Source organism: Typopeltis vanoorti, chromosome 9 (assembly GCF_054136105.1).
Source record: "Typopeltis vanoorti isolate ZY-2024b chromosome 9, IOZ_Tvanoo_1.0, whole genome shotgun sequence".
NCBI lineage: Eukaryota > Metazoa > Arthropoda > Arachnida > Uropygi > Thelyphonidae > Typopeltis > Typopeltis vanoorti.
Genome location: NC_143557.1, coordinates 74645717 through 74664852, shown reverse-complemented (window position 1 = coordinate 74664852; position 19136 = coordinate 74645717). Strand labels below are relative to the sequence as shown.

The window sequence follows — 19136 nt, the reverse complement described above, 5'->3', positions numbered from 1 at the left end:
TTGCTAAGGGACAATTAACTGAAACAGCATGTCATGAAGGAGGGGGGGGGGTTGAAAGTGCTGGATCTGGTAATAGAATCAGAGGATATATCTATAACCAAGGTAGAGACTGCCTCCAATCAAGGAAAGTAATCATGCAGTCTTGTTACAAGAAGTTGCTAAACATGTGGAATTCTCTGTCAAGAAAGAGTTTACAATGAACTATAAAGCTGGTAATTATGACAGACTTCGGAAGTATCCATCTTGGAACAGTGAGATGGCTTAGGAAGCTACAAGAAAAGAAAGTCAGTAATAAATGGGAAGTGGTCAGGGATAGATTGAGATAAGCAGTATCAGACTGCATACCCACAGTAAGAATAATAAACTAACTGGAGATTAAGTGGATGAGTGGAGATATAAAGCAAGAAATGCAAAAAAACAAAAAACACTATGCCATCGCATCCTTTCCCTACCCTCCATAAAATGAAAAATTCCATCTACTGAAATTCTATATAACCCTTTCAGAAGTTTGTAGGTCTCAATCATATTGCCCCTCTTTCTCCTGTTTCCAATACAAATTCTCAATCTGCCTTCATAATCAGTATTCCACAATCCTGATATAATTTTTAACACTCTCCTTTACACCCTCTCTCTCTCCACTGTATCAGAATCACTATGGAACCAGGAGACCAGACATGGAAAACAATAGTCCAAGTGAGTCTCTTATCAAGGCTTTGTAAAAAGGCAAAATTACTTCTTTATCTTTACATGTCAAAGTTTGTTTCGGCACTGCAATTATTCCATGTTATATTTACAATTTTTGCTATATGATCCTTGAACTTCAACTTCCTATCTACTAAAATTCCAAGATCCCTAGCCTCATCAGTTTCTTTGAGCATAATCCCACCAATACAATACAACATTGGATATCTAATCACACCAAAGTGCATGACCTTACATTTATTAATATTGAACTGACAGCTATTTTCACATGTCCATAATTCCTGCCTATTCAAATCATTCTGCAAGTACTGCATATCAGCAGCATTCATTATTATCCTACTTTTCGTTGCATCATCAGTAAATAGCTGTATCTTGAATGTCAAATTCTTCACAATATCATTAATGTACAGATTGAATAACAATGGACCAAGGATTGATCCTTGAGGCACACCAATGATTACCTTGAATCTTGCAGATTCACATCCTCCATATACGGGTTTTGATATGCATCAAGTCAGCCATCCTCTTATCCATGCCAATAGTTTATAATTTAATCCTATATTCTTCAATTTATGCAAGTCTTCCATGCTGTATTCTGTCAAAAGCCTTAGCAAAATCCAAAAGTATCATGATGTATCAATTCTAACTCAGTGGTGGTAGTATTATTATAGAATGTGAGTAAGTTGCGAAAACATGACCTTCCCTTAGTAAACCCATGCTGTTCATTGCAAAGTAGAGATTCTCTGTCAACCCATTTCTGAATGCGAGCCGCCACCACCACCACTCCTGAGTACTGATTGGTCAATAGTTGGATACATTGGACCTTCTGCAATGGAATTACTATAAGATTCTTACAACTGCTGCAGAATCTTCCCTGTTCTGAGACTAAAATTATATAGCCTGGTTAAAGGAATAGCCAGTTCAGCTGAACACTCTTTAGTACTATTGCTGAATTCTTATTCAGTTTGTGCAACAGCTCTAGTACTTCCTCCTCATACAGTGAAGAGGTAGTGGCGAGTTCAATGTTGCATATACCAGGTTCACAACTTTTAGCAAAATGGCTACACATTACCTGAACAATTACTTCTGCATCAATCACCTGCATACCATCTACATTCAGTAGCATTATTCTTCCAAATTCATTCTTTCTTTTACTTGCAGCATAACAACAGATGTTTTAACTTGCAGAGCCACTTTCTTTTCATACTCAGACTTAGCTTTCCATACATCACTTGTGACTCTTCTAGCCTGCTGCTTATAATTATTATAACTGACATTATACATGTACGCATGGTATTCCTTCCACATTATACAGACCTCTTAATTGGATTACACATCCATTTCACTCATAATCTATTTATTCTTCGAAGTCCAGGAACACATTCTGATATCGTATCATTTAAGTATTTTTTTAAATACTTCTCACACACACTGTCGATATCCAACAATTGACACCATGGTGCAGAACCCAGCATACTCCTCAAGTGGTCATAATTTCCTGCTTTGTAGTTCAACATGTAACCTTTTCTGAATGGAATATTCATAAACTTAACCACTTCACAAGGGAGTACCACATGATCACTGTCATGAAATGGAAGCAGAATAGTTACTTCTTTAACTGAAACACCCTCTGACACTATAATCAGATCTAACACTCTTTTTGACCACAAATTCTTTCTGTTGCATGCTACTTGAGGAAGTTGTCTAGCAACAGCTCAATAAATTCAGTTTCATTGTTTTCATACAATTTTACAGCTACCCAATCAATGTTTGGATAATTAAAGTCCCTCATTAGATTACTCTTTTTACATCCATTATAATTACTTAGTGATGCATTTCTTCATCACTAGCAACTGATTCACCAGGTCTACAACACCCCCACTATGTATTTGATCTTGTTCGATTTCCATCTCACACCAGATGGCTTCAAACTCACTGGCATACGAAAAACTGTTACTAGTATTGCAGTCATAGATCTCAACTCTAACTGGATTCAAGTCATCTGATAACATTAGCAGCACACCCCTCCTCTACTATTTTGTCTATCATTTCTAAAAATATTATGCCATTTGTGTGTGTGATACCAGTTAGTATGTCTACTTCTGATAGCTAGGTCTCACTAATGCCTACATTAGTGAGACCAATATATTACCCAAAGAAACAAAACCTACTCCTTTCTTTTTGATACTCCTAGAATTTGTGTCAAGACATAAGTTACCTGCATGCTCTTTTGTATACTCTGGTCTGCATGACACAGTTCGACAACTTGCAGATATCTGTTCTTATCTAGTTCCTTATTTATGCAGGCATCTTTAAACATGCTTGATAGGTCCGAACTGGACAAATACAGAAATGTTCTCTCTTCATAGTCATTTACATAATAACCATTCCCTTCATTAACATGGTTACCCAACATTGCTCCTCTTACACCCAGATTCTCATGATTCCTCCCATCAGAATTCAGTTTCCCTGACTTTCTGTGTTAGGTTATATATCAATTAAAAAATTTTCAAGACTCTTGATGCCAAACGTATTCAACTGTAGGTCATCCTTCTTATACAAATCCAATTATCCCTGAAATTCACTACACACATCCAAAAACTCACATCCATTCCTTATTCTCAAAATGCTCAAACATGGAGGCATAAAAGTTTTACGGTAGCTGCAATGCATAATTCAGAAGGTCTGGTCAGAAGGTAAAATTCCAGATGATTAAAGAAGTGAACTCATAACACCTATCTGTAAAAAGGGAAATCAAACTGAATGTGAGAATTGCAGAGGAATTTCCCTATTCGTGTTCTAGGTAAGATTTATGCAAACATACCTGCGAAAAGACTAAGAAAAACTGGAAAGAAAACTTGCAGACCAACCTAGGAACATGTCAAATAGAGGTTGCCAAGATCAGATTTTCACTTTAACACAAATTATTTTCTCAAAATTGGAGAAACAAGGCAACATAACAATGATATGCATTTACGTTTTAGATCTCAAAATGGTATATGACAAGCTGCAAAGAAAAAAGCTGTTCAAACACTACCGTTATGTGGTGTAAATAGGACGTTATTCAGAGGAGCAATATATAGCCTATATTTGAATCATATCAGCAGTTAGAAATGAAGGTACAGAAAGGTGGTCAGATGTAAAATCAGATGTAAGACAAGGGTGCATATTATCTTCAGTGTTAGTCATCATACATATGGATCACATATGAAGAAACATGGCTCGGACTTGATATAAAAATTAGAGATGTTAATCTCAGAGTATAATATCACCAGTTTTAAGCAGGTGATGCTACACTCTTAGTTAAATCCAATACAACTTGCTAAATTGATCATTTTGAAATGATCAGAAACTCCAATGGATTTCTTAAAATCCGATGGATTTTAAGAAATCCATCGGAGTCAAATTAGGACTGCACGGTGGCCAAGCAATGGGACCTCCTCTGCCAATTCATTTTCCTGGGAATCAGTTGTTGAGCACAGTCCATACAATTGCTACATAATGTGGTGGTGTTCCATCCTGTTGGAAAATGAGGCCCATCACATTCTCGATCTGTTTAGCATATCCAGATATGCCACACTCGTAATTGTCTCCTCATGGAAAAAAAATGGCTCAACAATGCGATCATGCATGATGCTGCACCAGACATAGACTTTTGGACTGTTACAGATGAACTCCACCAGTTCTTGCAAATTTTCTGACCCCCACACCTGACAATTATGGTGATTCACCACTCCATGCACATGAATCATTGCCTCATCAGAAAATAAAATGCTCTGGAGGTAATTGTCATGTTCAGCAATCAGGTCTAACATGGTCACATGTTAATAACTGAACTCTATCTGTTGCCTATCAGTAGGCTGGTTGTGATGAACAACCTACAGTTTATAAACATGAAGTTTCAATCTCTTGTGAACAACGCCACGCACTGTGCTTTTAGGAATGTTTAATTGACAACTCATACTACGATCGGACTATGCTGGAAAGACAGTCAAATTTGTTGTATGTTTTCTGCACTTGTTGTAGGCCTACCTGTTGAGTGCCCTTTCGAAACACTTCCTGTTTCCAAAAATTTGATGCCGCTTATGGATGCTTTTTGTCACTTGAAGCATTCCTACCATACTCCTGCTTGAAATACCTTTGGACAGTTGTCACTGACTTCGTTTCTGCAAACCATAACATGCAATGTGCTTTCTCTTGTGGTGACGCCATTACTATAGCATAGCATGTCTGTACAGCTATCTAGTGTACCCAACAGCCAGAATCAGGCAAAAACTTATGCTTCTACAAACATGAAAGAAGCCAATCGCAATAAATATTGTGTGAAGCTCCACAAAATGAAAAAACTAATTCTTAGCTCTCCTGGAAAAGCCACACTGCCCATTTAGCACTCGTGTAAGGTGACCCTCTGAGGACAGGACTTTTAGACTTTCAATCTAATCTTTTCCACTTTTGTGTGTATACATTTGAACTACAACTTGAATATCTTTGCTTCATAAATATGCTCAAAACACCATCGTATGGTGGTCCAAATAGAAAATACTTGTGTTAGAAACCCCGAAGTTCTTTTTTGGATACCGTGTGTGTGTGTGTGTCAGTGACACAATAGTTTAAGAGTATAGTGTGTGTGTGTGTTTTAATGTAGGTGGCACACAACATTACATTTTTGAGTAATCTTTATTGAGGACTACAGTAGCATGATCCTTATTTGTTCCTGTAATTGGTCTGTAAACTATAAAGAGCAGAAAGTTAGCTATTAGAGATTTCTTTTGGGAACTGAATCTCAACTAAGGATATTAGCTATGTCAATGTTACAGGCACGCAACATTCTATATGTGAGATCTAATGTAAAAACTTGATGAGGTACTACTAATGCAAAGTTGTGGCCAAGGCTAAGGATGCTGATGGCTGCTTCATCAAGTCTGTTGGAAGAAAGGCTAATGACAATGTGAATGGACTGAATCTGCAGATAGGAATTAGAACTGCAATGTTGTTGCATTTCTTGGTGTGTTTATTCCTTATTTTAAGAAATTCTTTATGAGCAAATCAGCAATGTCAAAACGGTTTCACCAAAGCTCAGAGCTGAGAATAAAAGAGGGGTCTGTTCTTGCAGTGCAGCCAAGCTGGTGCATTTGTAGGGAGAGGAAGGGCTTTTGGAGATGGAATTTGATTTGAAACTGAATACAAGTTTGGTTCATGGATAAATGAAGTTTTAACTTACCATCGTATTTTATTTTGCATGCTATATCTCACCATGAATAATCAGTAAAGAATAAATTAACTAATTTATTTATGCTTTGCATAAATAAACGATTTATTTATGCAAATATAAATTAACTAAACATGACTCCAGTACTTCGTCTCTGTCAGAGAGACATCATCAGACAATATAAGAATTGTCTCTTAGGGCCTAAGAAAGATGCCTTCAGTAAGATCTGTCTGTAAGAGGTCTGCAGGTGCCTTGCACAAAATCAAATGGAAAAAACTACTGTGCTTTACCACAATAATGTACAAACTTTTTTTCTTTTTTTTTCTTTTTTTTTTTGGAATCACCGGTAGCAGATCTTAAAAACCAACAACACAACCTCAATAAATATGGCTGTGAAACTTCCTTAGATATGGAAAACTAATTCTTAGACCCAACAGCCAGAATCAGGCAAAAGCTTATGCTTTTACAAACATGAAAGAACCCAATCGCAATAAATATTGTGTGAAGCTCCACAAAATGAAAAAAACTAATTCTTAGCTCTCCTTGAAAAGCCACGCTGCCCATTCAGCACTCGTGTAAGGTGACCCTCTGAGGACAGGACTTTTTAGACTTTCAATCTAATCTTTTCCACTTTTTGTGTGTACATTACAATTCTTAATGATATCTCTGTGACAAATACAGAATACTGGAGTCATTAAAAGAATTTAATTAAGTCTAACTATATGATTACATAAGCCAACCTGTGATGAATTTCTGGTTATTCATATTTCATATTCATCACAACAGGGATTATTTAAATGAGCATGAATGTTTGTGAAATTCCCAAGGTGATAAATGAACTTCATCGCCCCACTCAAGAGCATTTAAAAGTAGCTTGAAAAAGTTCTGTTCGGTCTCTAGAGCAAAGTTTCTGTTTTGTGTAAAATAATAACAACAATGCGATCATGCATGATGCTGCACCAGACATAGACTTTTGGACTGTTACAGATGAACTCCACCAGTTCTTGCAAATTTTCTGACCCCCACACCTGACAATTATGGTGATTCACCACTCCATGCACATGAATCATTGCCTCATCAGAAAATAAAATGCTCTGGAGGTAATTGTCATGTTCAGCAATCAGGTCTAACATGGTCACATGTTTCCTCTGAATGCTTCTGTTATCACCCACATAAGCATAAAATCAATCGCCAACATGTTTGGCAGCAGTTACATGTACTATCCAAATATACATGATGAATTTAGGTAATTCATAGTCATGCCAATGTCATCTCAGATAGACTTAAGTTAGGTCTATTGGTAAAAGGCCAACAATAATCATACTAACAACAATAATATACAGCCCGTCTCCCTCCCTTTTACCGTTAGCAACATTTGGTTACTCTCAACATATGTTGAAATATGCATTAAAGCACATCACTCCCCCCCCCACCACCACCACCAATTTTAGAATGAAACAATCTGATATGTCAATGCATGTGGTCCATATACATAAGGCAACAGATTATACCCAATGAAAAATAACTTTTACTTGATATGATGAGAACTCAGAGTTTGAAAGAGATGTTATCACAGGGTGTCATATCCATAACCAACATGCCTTCAAAATTGGTAAAACATGCAAAACCAAGTCTAGACACATTAACTGAAGGTGGAAACATGAATCATTAACAGGTGGAAATATGGGGTTGACAAGAGATGTACAGGAAGACCTAGAGAACTACCATGATATTTGAGTGAATATTGAAATCACAGCAATTCAATACAGATCAGGAGTTTGATGGATTTACAGGGGATTCACAGTTTAATAAGACATTACATAAAGAGCTGCACAGTCTCGGTTTCTAGGACAGATGCAAATAAACATGAAAAATAGCTATCAACAGTATAGACTACACTGGTGTAAAGAATATGTAGAACTTATGGATCAGTAGCCTAAGCATTCGTGACAAGCAAAAGACTCAAAACTCCAGGCAACATTATCAACAGATGGAAATGTGAGCAGCCAAGAAAAACACAGGAAAAGCCACAGAGTTAACACTATTGAACTAAAGGGTGTTTGAAAGTCTTGTTTTATAACCAGTCACAGAATGTCAGTCTGTACCATGGAGTGATAAATCATGCTACACATTTCTAATTGGATGAATGAATGACTGTGGGTGTGCTTTGTGTTTGCAGAATGGCTTTTGCTTGAGCACTTCATCTGAATGTGAAGTTTGGTGGTTGAGGCATAAAAGTCTGGAGCCGTTTTCTTGCTATGAATTCATACCCAAAGTTGCAGTTCCCAGAAGAATAAAGGCTGAGAGATATCCAACATGCAATATCCAATGCTTGCTAACAGTGTGACAGTTTTACAGACACTCATGTCATTTTAATCACTATAATGAGTCCTCTCCTAGTGCTTGTACTATTGTGACATGGTCTGAAGAAACGTGGAAAAACTTCACTAGCAAACAGAGTGTCGGTCTCAATCAAAACAGAACACTTTTGGAATGAATGGGAATTTCAGATGCAGGACAGATAAGGACAATCTAGTGATACATGGACCAATGGTCGTGATAAAGGAAGAATAAGCCAAATTATCTGACTTGTATTACCACAAACTGGAAAGCACTGAAAAGAATGGAAAGCGTGATTATAACTAAAGCAGAGGCATGCTATCAAGGTGTGTACAATTTAGGTTTCTTGGAAATATAATGCTGTTTCAATACTTATTTCAAAATAGTTTATTTTATTATCCATATAAGTTCAACATGCAGTTGCAATAACTAAATTGGTATATGAAAAATCTGCAAAAAAAAAAAAAAGGTTGAAACTTTAAAAGTTAACTTGTGATTTAATAATAAGATGTAATACCTCCAAATACTTCTTGAAATGCAGTAGCCATATTCCTCTGTTGAGGTAGAGTGCATCGATTTTCTATAGACAGGATGACAGGGTATCTAGTGAATATATATAAAAAGAAAAGTGATAAAATTAATATGATATCACTAATTATCTCAAAATCACTCAAAGAGATGTTTTCTCAATGAGTGATTTTTTATGCCATCTCAATTCTTGTTCTTATTCATACAAAAACAGCTGGGCCATAGGAAATTTGTAAAGTACATTAAATGTTTATTATTATTTCATGTTCTCCTTTTAATTCCCTCATTTAATGTATTGAATTTTGTTTTTGAAAAAGGCAGCTGAAGTGCATTCAATTACAGTTGGGAAATATTAACTGTAAAAAATGCACTGAATCGCATCATTATTAATGAATCACTGATAAAGCACTAAAAACAATTAAATAACCTTGATAAGTTGCTGGCCTGATTAGCCAGCACTCTTAATCTAACATGCTGTTTGATGAGTTTCAATCCCACCATGAGTAAGGAAGTTTGTGAATATCTTTAGGTGGCAAATGAATTTCACTGTCTGGTAACAGTCAGCATCTAGGAATGCGTTAGCAGAGCTAATCTCAGGTGGTATGGTCACTTAAATAGAATGGGAGAGGAAAGATTAGCAAAACAAGTGTTCTCTGCCAGGTTGGCAGGAAAACGACCCAGAGGAAGACCAAGATATAGGTGGATTGATGCGGTACAAAGTGCCTTAGACGATAGAAATATGAGATCTGATAATGTTGGAGTCTTGACAAGTAACAGACTGATTTGGAGGAAAATTATAGATAGGAAGTTAGTAATGATGTAAATTTTTCATGTAGTACTGTCATATCCTGTACACCCCTTGAGGGTACATGGCAGGAATTTGATGATGATGGTAAAAGCAGTTTGAAAAAAAAAAAAAAATTTCCTGTTTGGTCCCTAAAGCAGATTATAAATTATAAAGAATTATGGACAATTGATGACAGCCCACTCTCAGAACCATTATCTGCAAATATTTCAACAGACTCCTTTACACTCATGAAGATTTAGAGTCAACACTTAAACAACCATAGAAGCCCAGGAGAAGATGGTATCAACATGGAACTTTTCAAATGCTCTGGAGACAACTTCAGATACAAACTACTAGAATTCACGAATAAGATCCTAAATGGCCAATTACCACCAGAAAACTGGCAAAATACTATGATCATTCCCAACTTCAAAAAAAAGGCAATATTAATTAATGTCAAAACTATAGAGGCATTAGCCTTTTAAATACCAGATAATAAATAATATTCAAATCTCTTAAAGACTAAATTAACCAAACATTATGAAATATTTTTGGAGAGGAACAAAACGGTTTCCGTAGAGGCACTGACACGTTTTTCACTCTCACACTCCTGATAGAAAAAAGAAGAAAATTCAATTTAGAGACCCACATATTATTCATTGATTATAAAAACCTTTGATATAGAGTCAATCAAAATAAGCTACTGGAAATTTTAAGAGATGACAGCATTCCTAACCAGTTAATTAAAGCAATTTTCAATATATATATATATAACAATAACCAAATTAAAATAAACATAGCCGCACAAAAATCTGAATCACAGAACATAAATGCAGGTTTCCAACAAGGATGTAGTCTATCACCACTCCTCTGTAATATCTATATTAACAATATTATAAGAGAGTGGAGGAGAGGCAACCAGTTTTGGTATTCAAATAAATGATTACACAAACACTGATACAATTTTATTTGCCGATGATCTAATTGATCATTGGTTCTAATTGAAGATAATGAAGAGTCACTACAGCAAGCAACCTTTTCATTAAATGATGTAGCAAAAACATACAATATGGAAATCTCCACTTCCAAAACCAAATTCATAAAGGCTGAGACCAATTAAAAGAAAATTTGCAATGATGATATTATAGAACAGGTTAATACACTCAAATATCTAGGCTATCACTTATCTTATGAAAGAGAGAGACATGCAACATAACATAACCAATTATATAGGAATAACAAAAATTATTAATCAGATATTCAATCCAAATTGAATAAACAAGAATAAGAATCCATAACTCAGTAGCTAGACCTATTCTAGCATATGGCTCAGAAGCCTAGATCATAACTCAAGCAGAAAGAAAAAGACTGATAAGTTCCAAAATGAGATTCTGAGCAAAACAGTCGGATATAATAAACTAGACTTCAAAAGAATTAGCGAATTCTTAAAGGAACTTGAGGTGATATGTATTAGATTACATCAATCTTTATAGAGAGATGGCAACAACATACAGAAAGAATGAAAAGATTCTCCAGAGAGGTATCAACCTCAAGGGAGAAGGAATAAAGAACGGTCTTTGAAAAGATGGGAAGAGACCATAACAAGTCACTAAGCCTATTACTGGAAAGTACTGTTAAATGAAAGCAACAGTAGATAATATTCTGTTCCATTCAACGTAAGATTTATGTAAGCATACTTAAGAAAAAGCTAAAAAAAAAATTGTATGTGAACAAATTGGAGATGTTCGGCCAGGGTTCAGACGAAAAATAGGATTGTCATGATCAGATTTTCACTTTAAAACAAGTAATTAAGAAATCATAAGAATGTAACAAGGATCTGTATTTAAGTTTTGTAACTCTGAAAAAGGCACATGAAAAGGAGGCAAGAAAACATCTGTTCAGAATGCTAAAATTATATATGATGTAACTGTGGCATCATACATAGTCTATATTTAAGATGTAATTCAGCAGTCATGACTGAAGGAGGTACGGAAAATAGTTTCAAGAGAAATCAGATGTAAAACAAGAATATAATCTCTGCCGTTATTCATATACCTGGACTGATTTCAGAATGTAATGAAATCAAGGTATATGAATTGATTACATTCTGAAGGTTACACAGATATCAACACTGGAGATTTAACTTCAGCTCTTTACTTTATGCAGATGATGTTACTCTTCCTAAATAAATCCATTAAAAAGGATGAACAATTCCATATCACCACTGAATAAACACAGTAAGAGCTGGTCATGAGAATCAACAAAAAAAGAAACTATGACAGTATGACTGAGAAAAACATCACCTGTATTTTCAAAAAAGAACCTATGAAAATAGTAAAATATTTCAGCTGTAATGATTTTTAGTGAGGATGCCAAATTAAATATGGAAATTTAAATTAAGCTTGCCAAGAAATTATATTCATGTTTAATCATTTATCCAAGTGTAAGTAAACAAAGTCTGCACATGAAATATCTCTTCTAACTATGAATACTACTCCATTTCTTCCAAGATTTTCCTGTCTGTGTCATGGTGCCAGGATGGCAGGAAAAAGGCCCAGAAGACTAATATCTGGTGGACTGATGTAGCTTGAATTGCTTTAAAAGACCGAAATATAAGATTTCACAAATACCAGAATGCTGACAAACAGACTAATTTGGAGGAAAACTTCAACAGAAAACAATAATGTAAATGTAGCAAAATGTAGTGCTATCATAGTATCTTTTATGTCCTTTAAGGATATATATGAGGAATTTGATGATGATTTGTTATCAAAACCAAACCAATGAAAACTGCTGAAATTTACTGTTTGATATCTATGCAAAAATCTGTAATACTATTTCAAATTTTGCTTCAATGAGTCCATCTGCAGGGATAAAAAGGAACAAAATTATCTGAAGTTAACTGTTCCTACAGCAAATACCATTATAACAAGTTCACTCAGTATAACTACTGAAAAGTCCCAACCAAAGCCCACATGCTTATTGGAATTCTAAAAAAAAAAAAAAAAAAATCACTATGGTAAACCAATCTTGTTCTTCATATGAGTACTTATATAGTGATAGTTGAGTGCAGAGCTGGCTTAAACATGATAAGCAGGCGATGTGTTGCATCGGAACGCTGAAGTGAGTAGAAAAAAAGAAAATAAAAACACATTTTTTTAATATTAGTGTTTATTAAATGTGGATATGCACTAAATATATTGTAATAAATACTGCGACTTTGAATAACATTTAGCAAAAACTGCAAATTGTTTTTTTTGCTATGCATAGTGTAGAGCTGGCAGAAGCACCACACGAGTCAGGCGTTTGCCTGAGGCGTTGTGTTATGGAGACACCTTACACTACTGACTTTCTTTTTTAACATGCAGCACACATTTGCCAGTTAGGACATGAAGCGCTTAAAATTGCATCAGACTAGCAGGTGCTGGTCGAGTGTATTACAAAATTCTGCTCTGGTTGGAAGGAATTTAATAAAATTCAAGATTTATGATATGTACAAGATATTCAGGTGGTGAAATTGGTTCTATCCATTTACTGACCAAATTATTTGAACTGATTAAATAATTCCACACCACCTGAATGCAATTCAATGAAATTTATTGTTTTGGTCTGCATTAACATTTGTCAAAAGTAGTAAAAAAAATTAATCAAATCACAATTATATGTCTAGAATACATAAGCAAAAAACAGGTTGATCTGTCAAACTTTCTTTGAATAAAATAGAACAAAAATACTGACAGTTCAAAAATTTGATCCTGCAAAGCATTAAATCATTTAAGCCAATTCTAAAATGTTTTGGATTTAAGCATTCCTTAAATCCAAACAAAATCTTATGATTTGGATTTAATGAATGCTTTTGTCAGATTTTTAGAGGATTTTTTTCCCCTAAAGTTGATTTATTTGGCATGTCTTATATAGACTTTCTATTCAATGTATGGAAATATGTATGAATATTCAATTCTATTTGCAAATGTTTTGATTTTAGTTTTTTTTTAAGTTCACAATTTTTCTTCTTTAAATCTGACCTGTATCATACACTTTTACACCTGATAACAAGCTTTTCACTCTTTTGTCCTTAAGCTATATTTGTTTACAACTATGTTAATGACTATGTTTTCAGTTTACACGGGTTCCTCATAGTAACACATGGCAGTACAGAAGCACTATATAATCCCTATTCCTTCCTTTCTGGCTTCATGTAGTAGTATCATTCTCTTGTGTGTATTCACTCCGTTGATGTGATGCTCATCACAAAATTAGCAGTTTGTATCAAATAATTTTTTCTTAAGTAAGTTAAGTGTGTAGTCATTTAATCTTATACTTTCTCCAGACTTTTTTTTTTTCAGCTGGTTCTGAGTATCTTAGGCACATTCAAGAAGGGTTTTCCTCCTGGAAGCTCAAGCTTTTACTCCCAGAAAAAATTCAACTATAGAATTCTCATTATTTTGTGCAACAATACAAGTGTTAGAGCTTAGTATTGTGAGACAGCGGCAGTTACCTATTGTTCTCTCCTCTCCCCCAATGTGCCACAAAAGCCAATCAAATAACTATGAATTCAGCTGTCTGTTAATGCTAGGAGTGGAGAATTGGCTTTCTGATTTCCAATAGTTAAGGCTAAAAGTTCTGTCCCTTCCCTTTAAGAAATAAAAAAACAATTTTTTATTCTACACATATACTTACTCAGATGTGACAAAGGCATGCTCTTTAATAGTTTTGATGACATCGATGAACTTTATTTTGCTGGTTAGTGTATGGCCATGATAAACATAAGGCATTCCATCAGGTCCATCCCAGCAATCCACTAAGAGAGAGAAAGAGAAATTCTATATATAACTAATATGCACTTATTATATATTTTTCAACCGTGAGTGAACAATAAGTTTTTTTTATATAAATTTATCTAGTATAAATGTTTTGATTTTATGATAATCAAAATAATGAATATGCTTAAATAAATGGAGTTTCTTAAATTACAAATTTAGATGACCAGGAGAAAATCTCACATGGCATCAGTAGGAATGTGGAGAACATAAGCAAAAAACAGAGCTTCATACTCAATGCAAATCCTTAACTTCTTATGGTGCACCCTGTTATTAGGTATCCAATCATGTGCTACTAAATGAATAAGATGGGCTGGCAATTAAGATGCAACCAACTAAAATGTATTCAGTATAGACTTAACTGCAAACAAAAATGCTGGTACAGTAGGGCAAAAATGTCACGCAGGCAAGTTGTCTGGTTAAACAACCCCCCCCCCTCCTGTTTTTTTTCAGAGAACCAAGGCAAACTGAAAAGTTGACTACTGTAACAAACTTAACCTGAACAGAACTGAAGATAGGCCACATCAATGTAAGATGCAACAAAAGAAAATAACTAGCAGAAGAATTAGAGCAGTAACACAGTGATATAACTACTGACAAAGTAAACTAACACAGGTGAGACTACTTGACATTGTTTAGTAGTAAAACTGCTAAACGATGAGATATATTTGGACAAGAGGTATCAATGAAAGGAAGGAGTAAATAAAGCAATAGACACAAAACACAAACTTCTCAAATGGCAGGAAATTTCAAAATGGGGAAATGGATAATGACACTCAGATGAGTCCATGATCAGAGAACATTCTACTTTTTTTTTTTTTTTTTTTTATTAATCAGAAATAGCAGTTAAGAAAAAGAAAGAAAGAAAGAAAGAAAGAAAGAAAAACCTGGTTTTTATTACAGATCTAAACACAGAGAGTAGGAAATGAATACTAGACATACAAAAATATTTTGAGAACACAAAAAAAAAGCACAAAATATTTTTGTATGTCTAGTATTCATTTCCTACTCTCTGTGTTTAGATCTGTAATAAAAAAAAGGTTTTTCTTTCTTTCTTTCTTTCTTTTTCTTAACTGCTATAAAAAGAGCACAAAATTAATAATATGTCAGATGGGGTCGGAGTTAAGGATGCAACTATTTTACTGCCAATTGGTGACTGATCATGCCCTACTGATCTGAGAAGTAGCCAACTATATACATATGTATATGATCCAATCAGGACAGGTTACATGGGCAACCAAAAAGCTGTTAGTTACTTTATTTGCCGGCGTATAAGATGCACTGGCCTATAAGACACATCTCCTTTTTTGTATGCATTTTTTCAAAAAAAAACTTTATCACTAAATATTATAATGAATTTACAGTATTTCAAATATAAAATAATAAGCAAGTCTACTTTCAACAAATACCTAATTTAACTAATAACAAATCAATGAAATTCAATTTTTTCTTCATATTCAGCTGGCATCTTTTATGATATTTTTGTTTTAGTCTGAATACATAGCTGGTTTCTCTTCATGAATCTTGAACACCATGATGTTGATCCAGTAAAGTTGGCGATCCCTCGGTTAGTGGCTATAGCTTTTGCTTGATGAATAATTATTTTTGTAGACACTGAAAGTTCACCTTTTCTGTGGTCTAAAATCCAAGTATTCAGTTCTGCCTCAAGTTCTTGCCATTTTGCATTTCCACTTCGTAGGTTATGGTTATTGTGAGTTGCTTTTAGGGGTGCTGAAGGGTCAAAGCTGTATAACTGAGAGGAGACCTCCACATAGCCGTTAAAGGAATGCGGAGAACCGACCAGGGCTTCTGACCTAATGTCCAATCCTCACCTTCTCGTGGTGCACCCTGTTGGGTATCTACTTGGATACTGAACGAACGAGGATGGGCTGGCAATTTGGGATTTAGCCAACCAAATTGTATTCTTATTGGTTAAACCAAAATAAAAAATGATGGTACAACATAAAAAATTTCATACCGGCTGGGGCGTCACTGGTTAAACAAAGCCCCCGTTGTTTTCGCCAGGGAACCAGGGCGAACAGCGAAAAGTCAGCTACTGGAACAAATCTGAAAACAAACCCCAACTCAACATCACCAGAGTTAACGATCGGTACTATCAACGTAAGAAGCCTGAATGGCAAAGAAATGGAGCTAGCTGAGGAATTAGATAAGTACCAGATCGACATAATAGGGGTGACTGAAACAAAAAAGACAAAAACTGGTGAGATCTTTCTGAGCAATAAATACAAAATGTTATATTCAGGCAATGACAATCAAGGAAAAGAAGGAGTAGCCATAGCATTCAACACAAAATATGAGGCTAATCTTCTTGAATGGCAGTCAGTCTCAAGTAGAGTAATGTGGGCAAATATGAGAATAGGGAACTGGACATTGAGACTTATTTGTGCCTATGGTCCCACAGAAGGTTCTACTAAGGAAGAACTGGAGGAATTTTTTCAGGCTTTAGAAAAAGCAACTGATACAATGAAAAAGGAAAAGTTGGTCCTTGTTGGGGATCTAAATAGCAGAGTAGGAAATGATTGTGAGACATACAAAAATATTTTGGGAAAATTTGGAGAAAAGAGCAAAGCTAATAATAATGGCAAATATCTGTTGGATTTCTGCTCAGGACATGGACTGGTTATTACTAACACCATGTTTCAACATAAAAATGTGCACCAATTCACATGGAGAGAAGAGGCTAAGAAATAAGAAAAGTCTCATTGACTATGTTATTGTTGATAGTGATGTTTTCTCCCTGGTGCAGGACACCAGAGTGTACAGAGGATTTGAAATTGGAAGTGATCACTATTTAGTCTTGAGCAGGAGATAAAATTGAATTTCATATTGAAAAGAATAACATGTAAGAAAGTTTTAAAGCGAATAAAAGTTGAGCAGCTCTCAGATGTGAGCTGTAGACTAAAATATACAAAGATTATTGAAGGAAAAATGAAAGAGTTTGAGAACAGGAATCAAACCTTGGAGATTCATTGGCAAACTCTGAAGAAAACATTGATTGATTCTGCCAGAGAGGCATGTGGTGAGGTTGTTTGTAAGGATAAAAAAATCAGAACTCCCTGGTGGACACAGGAGGTTAAAGAGGCAGTGAAGGAAAAGAAGAAAGCATACCAAAAGTTCCTGTCAAATAAGTCAGCTTGTGCTCTTAGAGAATATAGAGACAAATGCAAGAATGCTAAACGCTGTGTAAAACTAGCTAAACAAAAGTCATGGGAGGACTTTGATAAGAATATAGAAAATAAATATCAAGAAGGTGGCAAAATATTCTGGAGATTGTTGAAGAAGCTTAGGAATGGAGGAAAGAGTGCTGTAAGAGGAGTTAGAGATGATAAAGGGGACATGAAAACAGGAGAAAAAGATATCCTTGAAGTATGGAGTAATTACTTTGAAAAACTGCTAAATGAAACAAGCAGTGATGACAGCACAGTGATAAAAAACACTGACCAGGCATGCAGTCAGGAATACATATCCATACTTGAAGTAGAAAAAGCTATCAAAGGCTTGAAATGTGGAAAGGCAGCAGGAGTAGATGATATTCGACCAGAAATGCTGAAGTATGGTGGTATAAAAGTCTTACAGTGGCTGCACTGCATAGTTCAGAAAGCCTGGACAGAGGGACGAATTCCAGATGATTGGAGTAGAGCTCTCATAGTACCCATATATAAAAAGGAAATAAAACTGAATGTGAGAATTATAGAGGTATTTCCCTACTGAGTGTTCCTGGCAAGATCTATGCAAGTATACTTGAGAAACGGTTGAGAAGAATTGTGGAATTAAAGCTTGGTGAAGAACAAGCTGGATTCAGGCCAAATAGAGGCTGTCAGGATCAGATCTTCACTTTACGACAAATAGTCGAGAAAGCATGCGAATATAACAAAGATCTGTATTTAAGTTTTGTCGATTTGGAAAAGGCATATGACAAGGTGCCAAGAGAGAAGCTATTCAATACGCTGCAGTTATATGGTGTCAATGGGGCATTATATCAAGCAATACTTAGTCTTTATTTGAGTTGTAAGTCAGCAGTTAGAATTGAAGGAAGTACAGGAAGATGGTTTAATGTTAAATCTGGTGTGAGACAAGGATGTACATTATCCCCTCTGTTATTCATTATCTATATGGATCACATTATGAAGGAATGTGGTATTAAACCTGATATCAAAATTGGAGATGTTAATGTCAGCTCTTTGCTTTATGCGGATGATGTTATACTTCTAAATAAATCCGCTACAAGTCTGCAAGATTCTCTGACTAAATTGAATAGCTGTTGTAATAGATATGGTATGAAGGTCAGCAATAAAAAGACAAAGACAATGAAAATAGGCAGAATCATTGACAATGTCAACTGTGTTGTGAATGGAGAACCTGTGGAACAAGTAAAACATTTCAGCAACTTATGCACGATTTTTACTGAAGATGGTAAATTAAATATAGAAATAGACAACAGAATCAGCATAGCTGGTATGGTGGGAAGTCAATTGAATAAATTCATATGGAATAAGAAAGAAATTATTCGGAACACTAAATTAGCTGTATACAAGACAGTGTTCAAACCAGTTTTAACTTATGGATCTGAGAGCTGGGTCAGAAGTAAAACACCTGACCAAAGACTAGAGACCGCAGATATGAGAGTCCTGAAAAAGATTAGAGGCGTGAACAGATGGCATCAATGGCAATATCATATTAAAAATGAGGATATTAGGAAAGAACTTGACATTGTCAGCATCCAGGAATG

General features: G+C 35.2%; 1 protein-coding gene across 1 annotated transcript in view; it reads right to left on the bottom strand.

Annotated features, from left to right (window-relative positions):
* The window catches only part of sl (small wing phospholipase C gamma 1), a 546737-nt gene that overhangs the window by 390967 nt on the left and 136634 nt on the right, over nt 1-19136 (bottom strand). The window contains exons 10-11 of the mRNA XM_090398565.1: nt 14247-14367; nt 8769-8854 (exon numbers count right to left, since the gene is read on the bottom strand). Coding sequence (XP_090254691.1) covers nt 8769-8854; nt 14247-14367 — 207 coding nt within the window. The remainder of the gene's footprint in view (nt 1-8768; nt 8855-14246; nt 14368-19136) is intronic.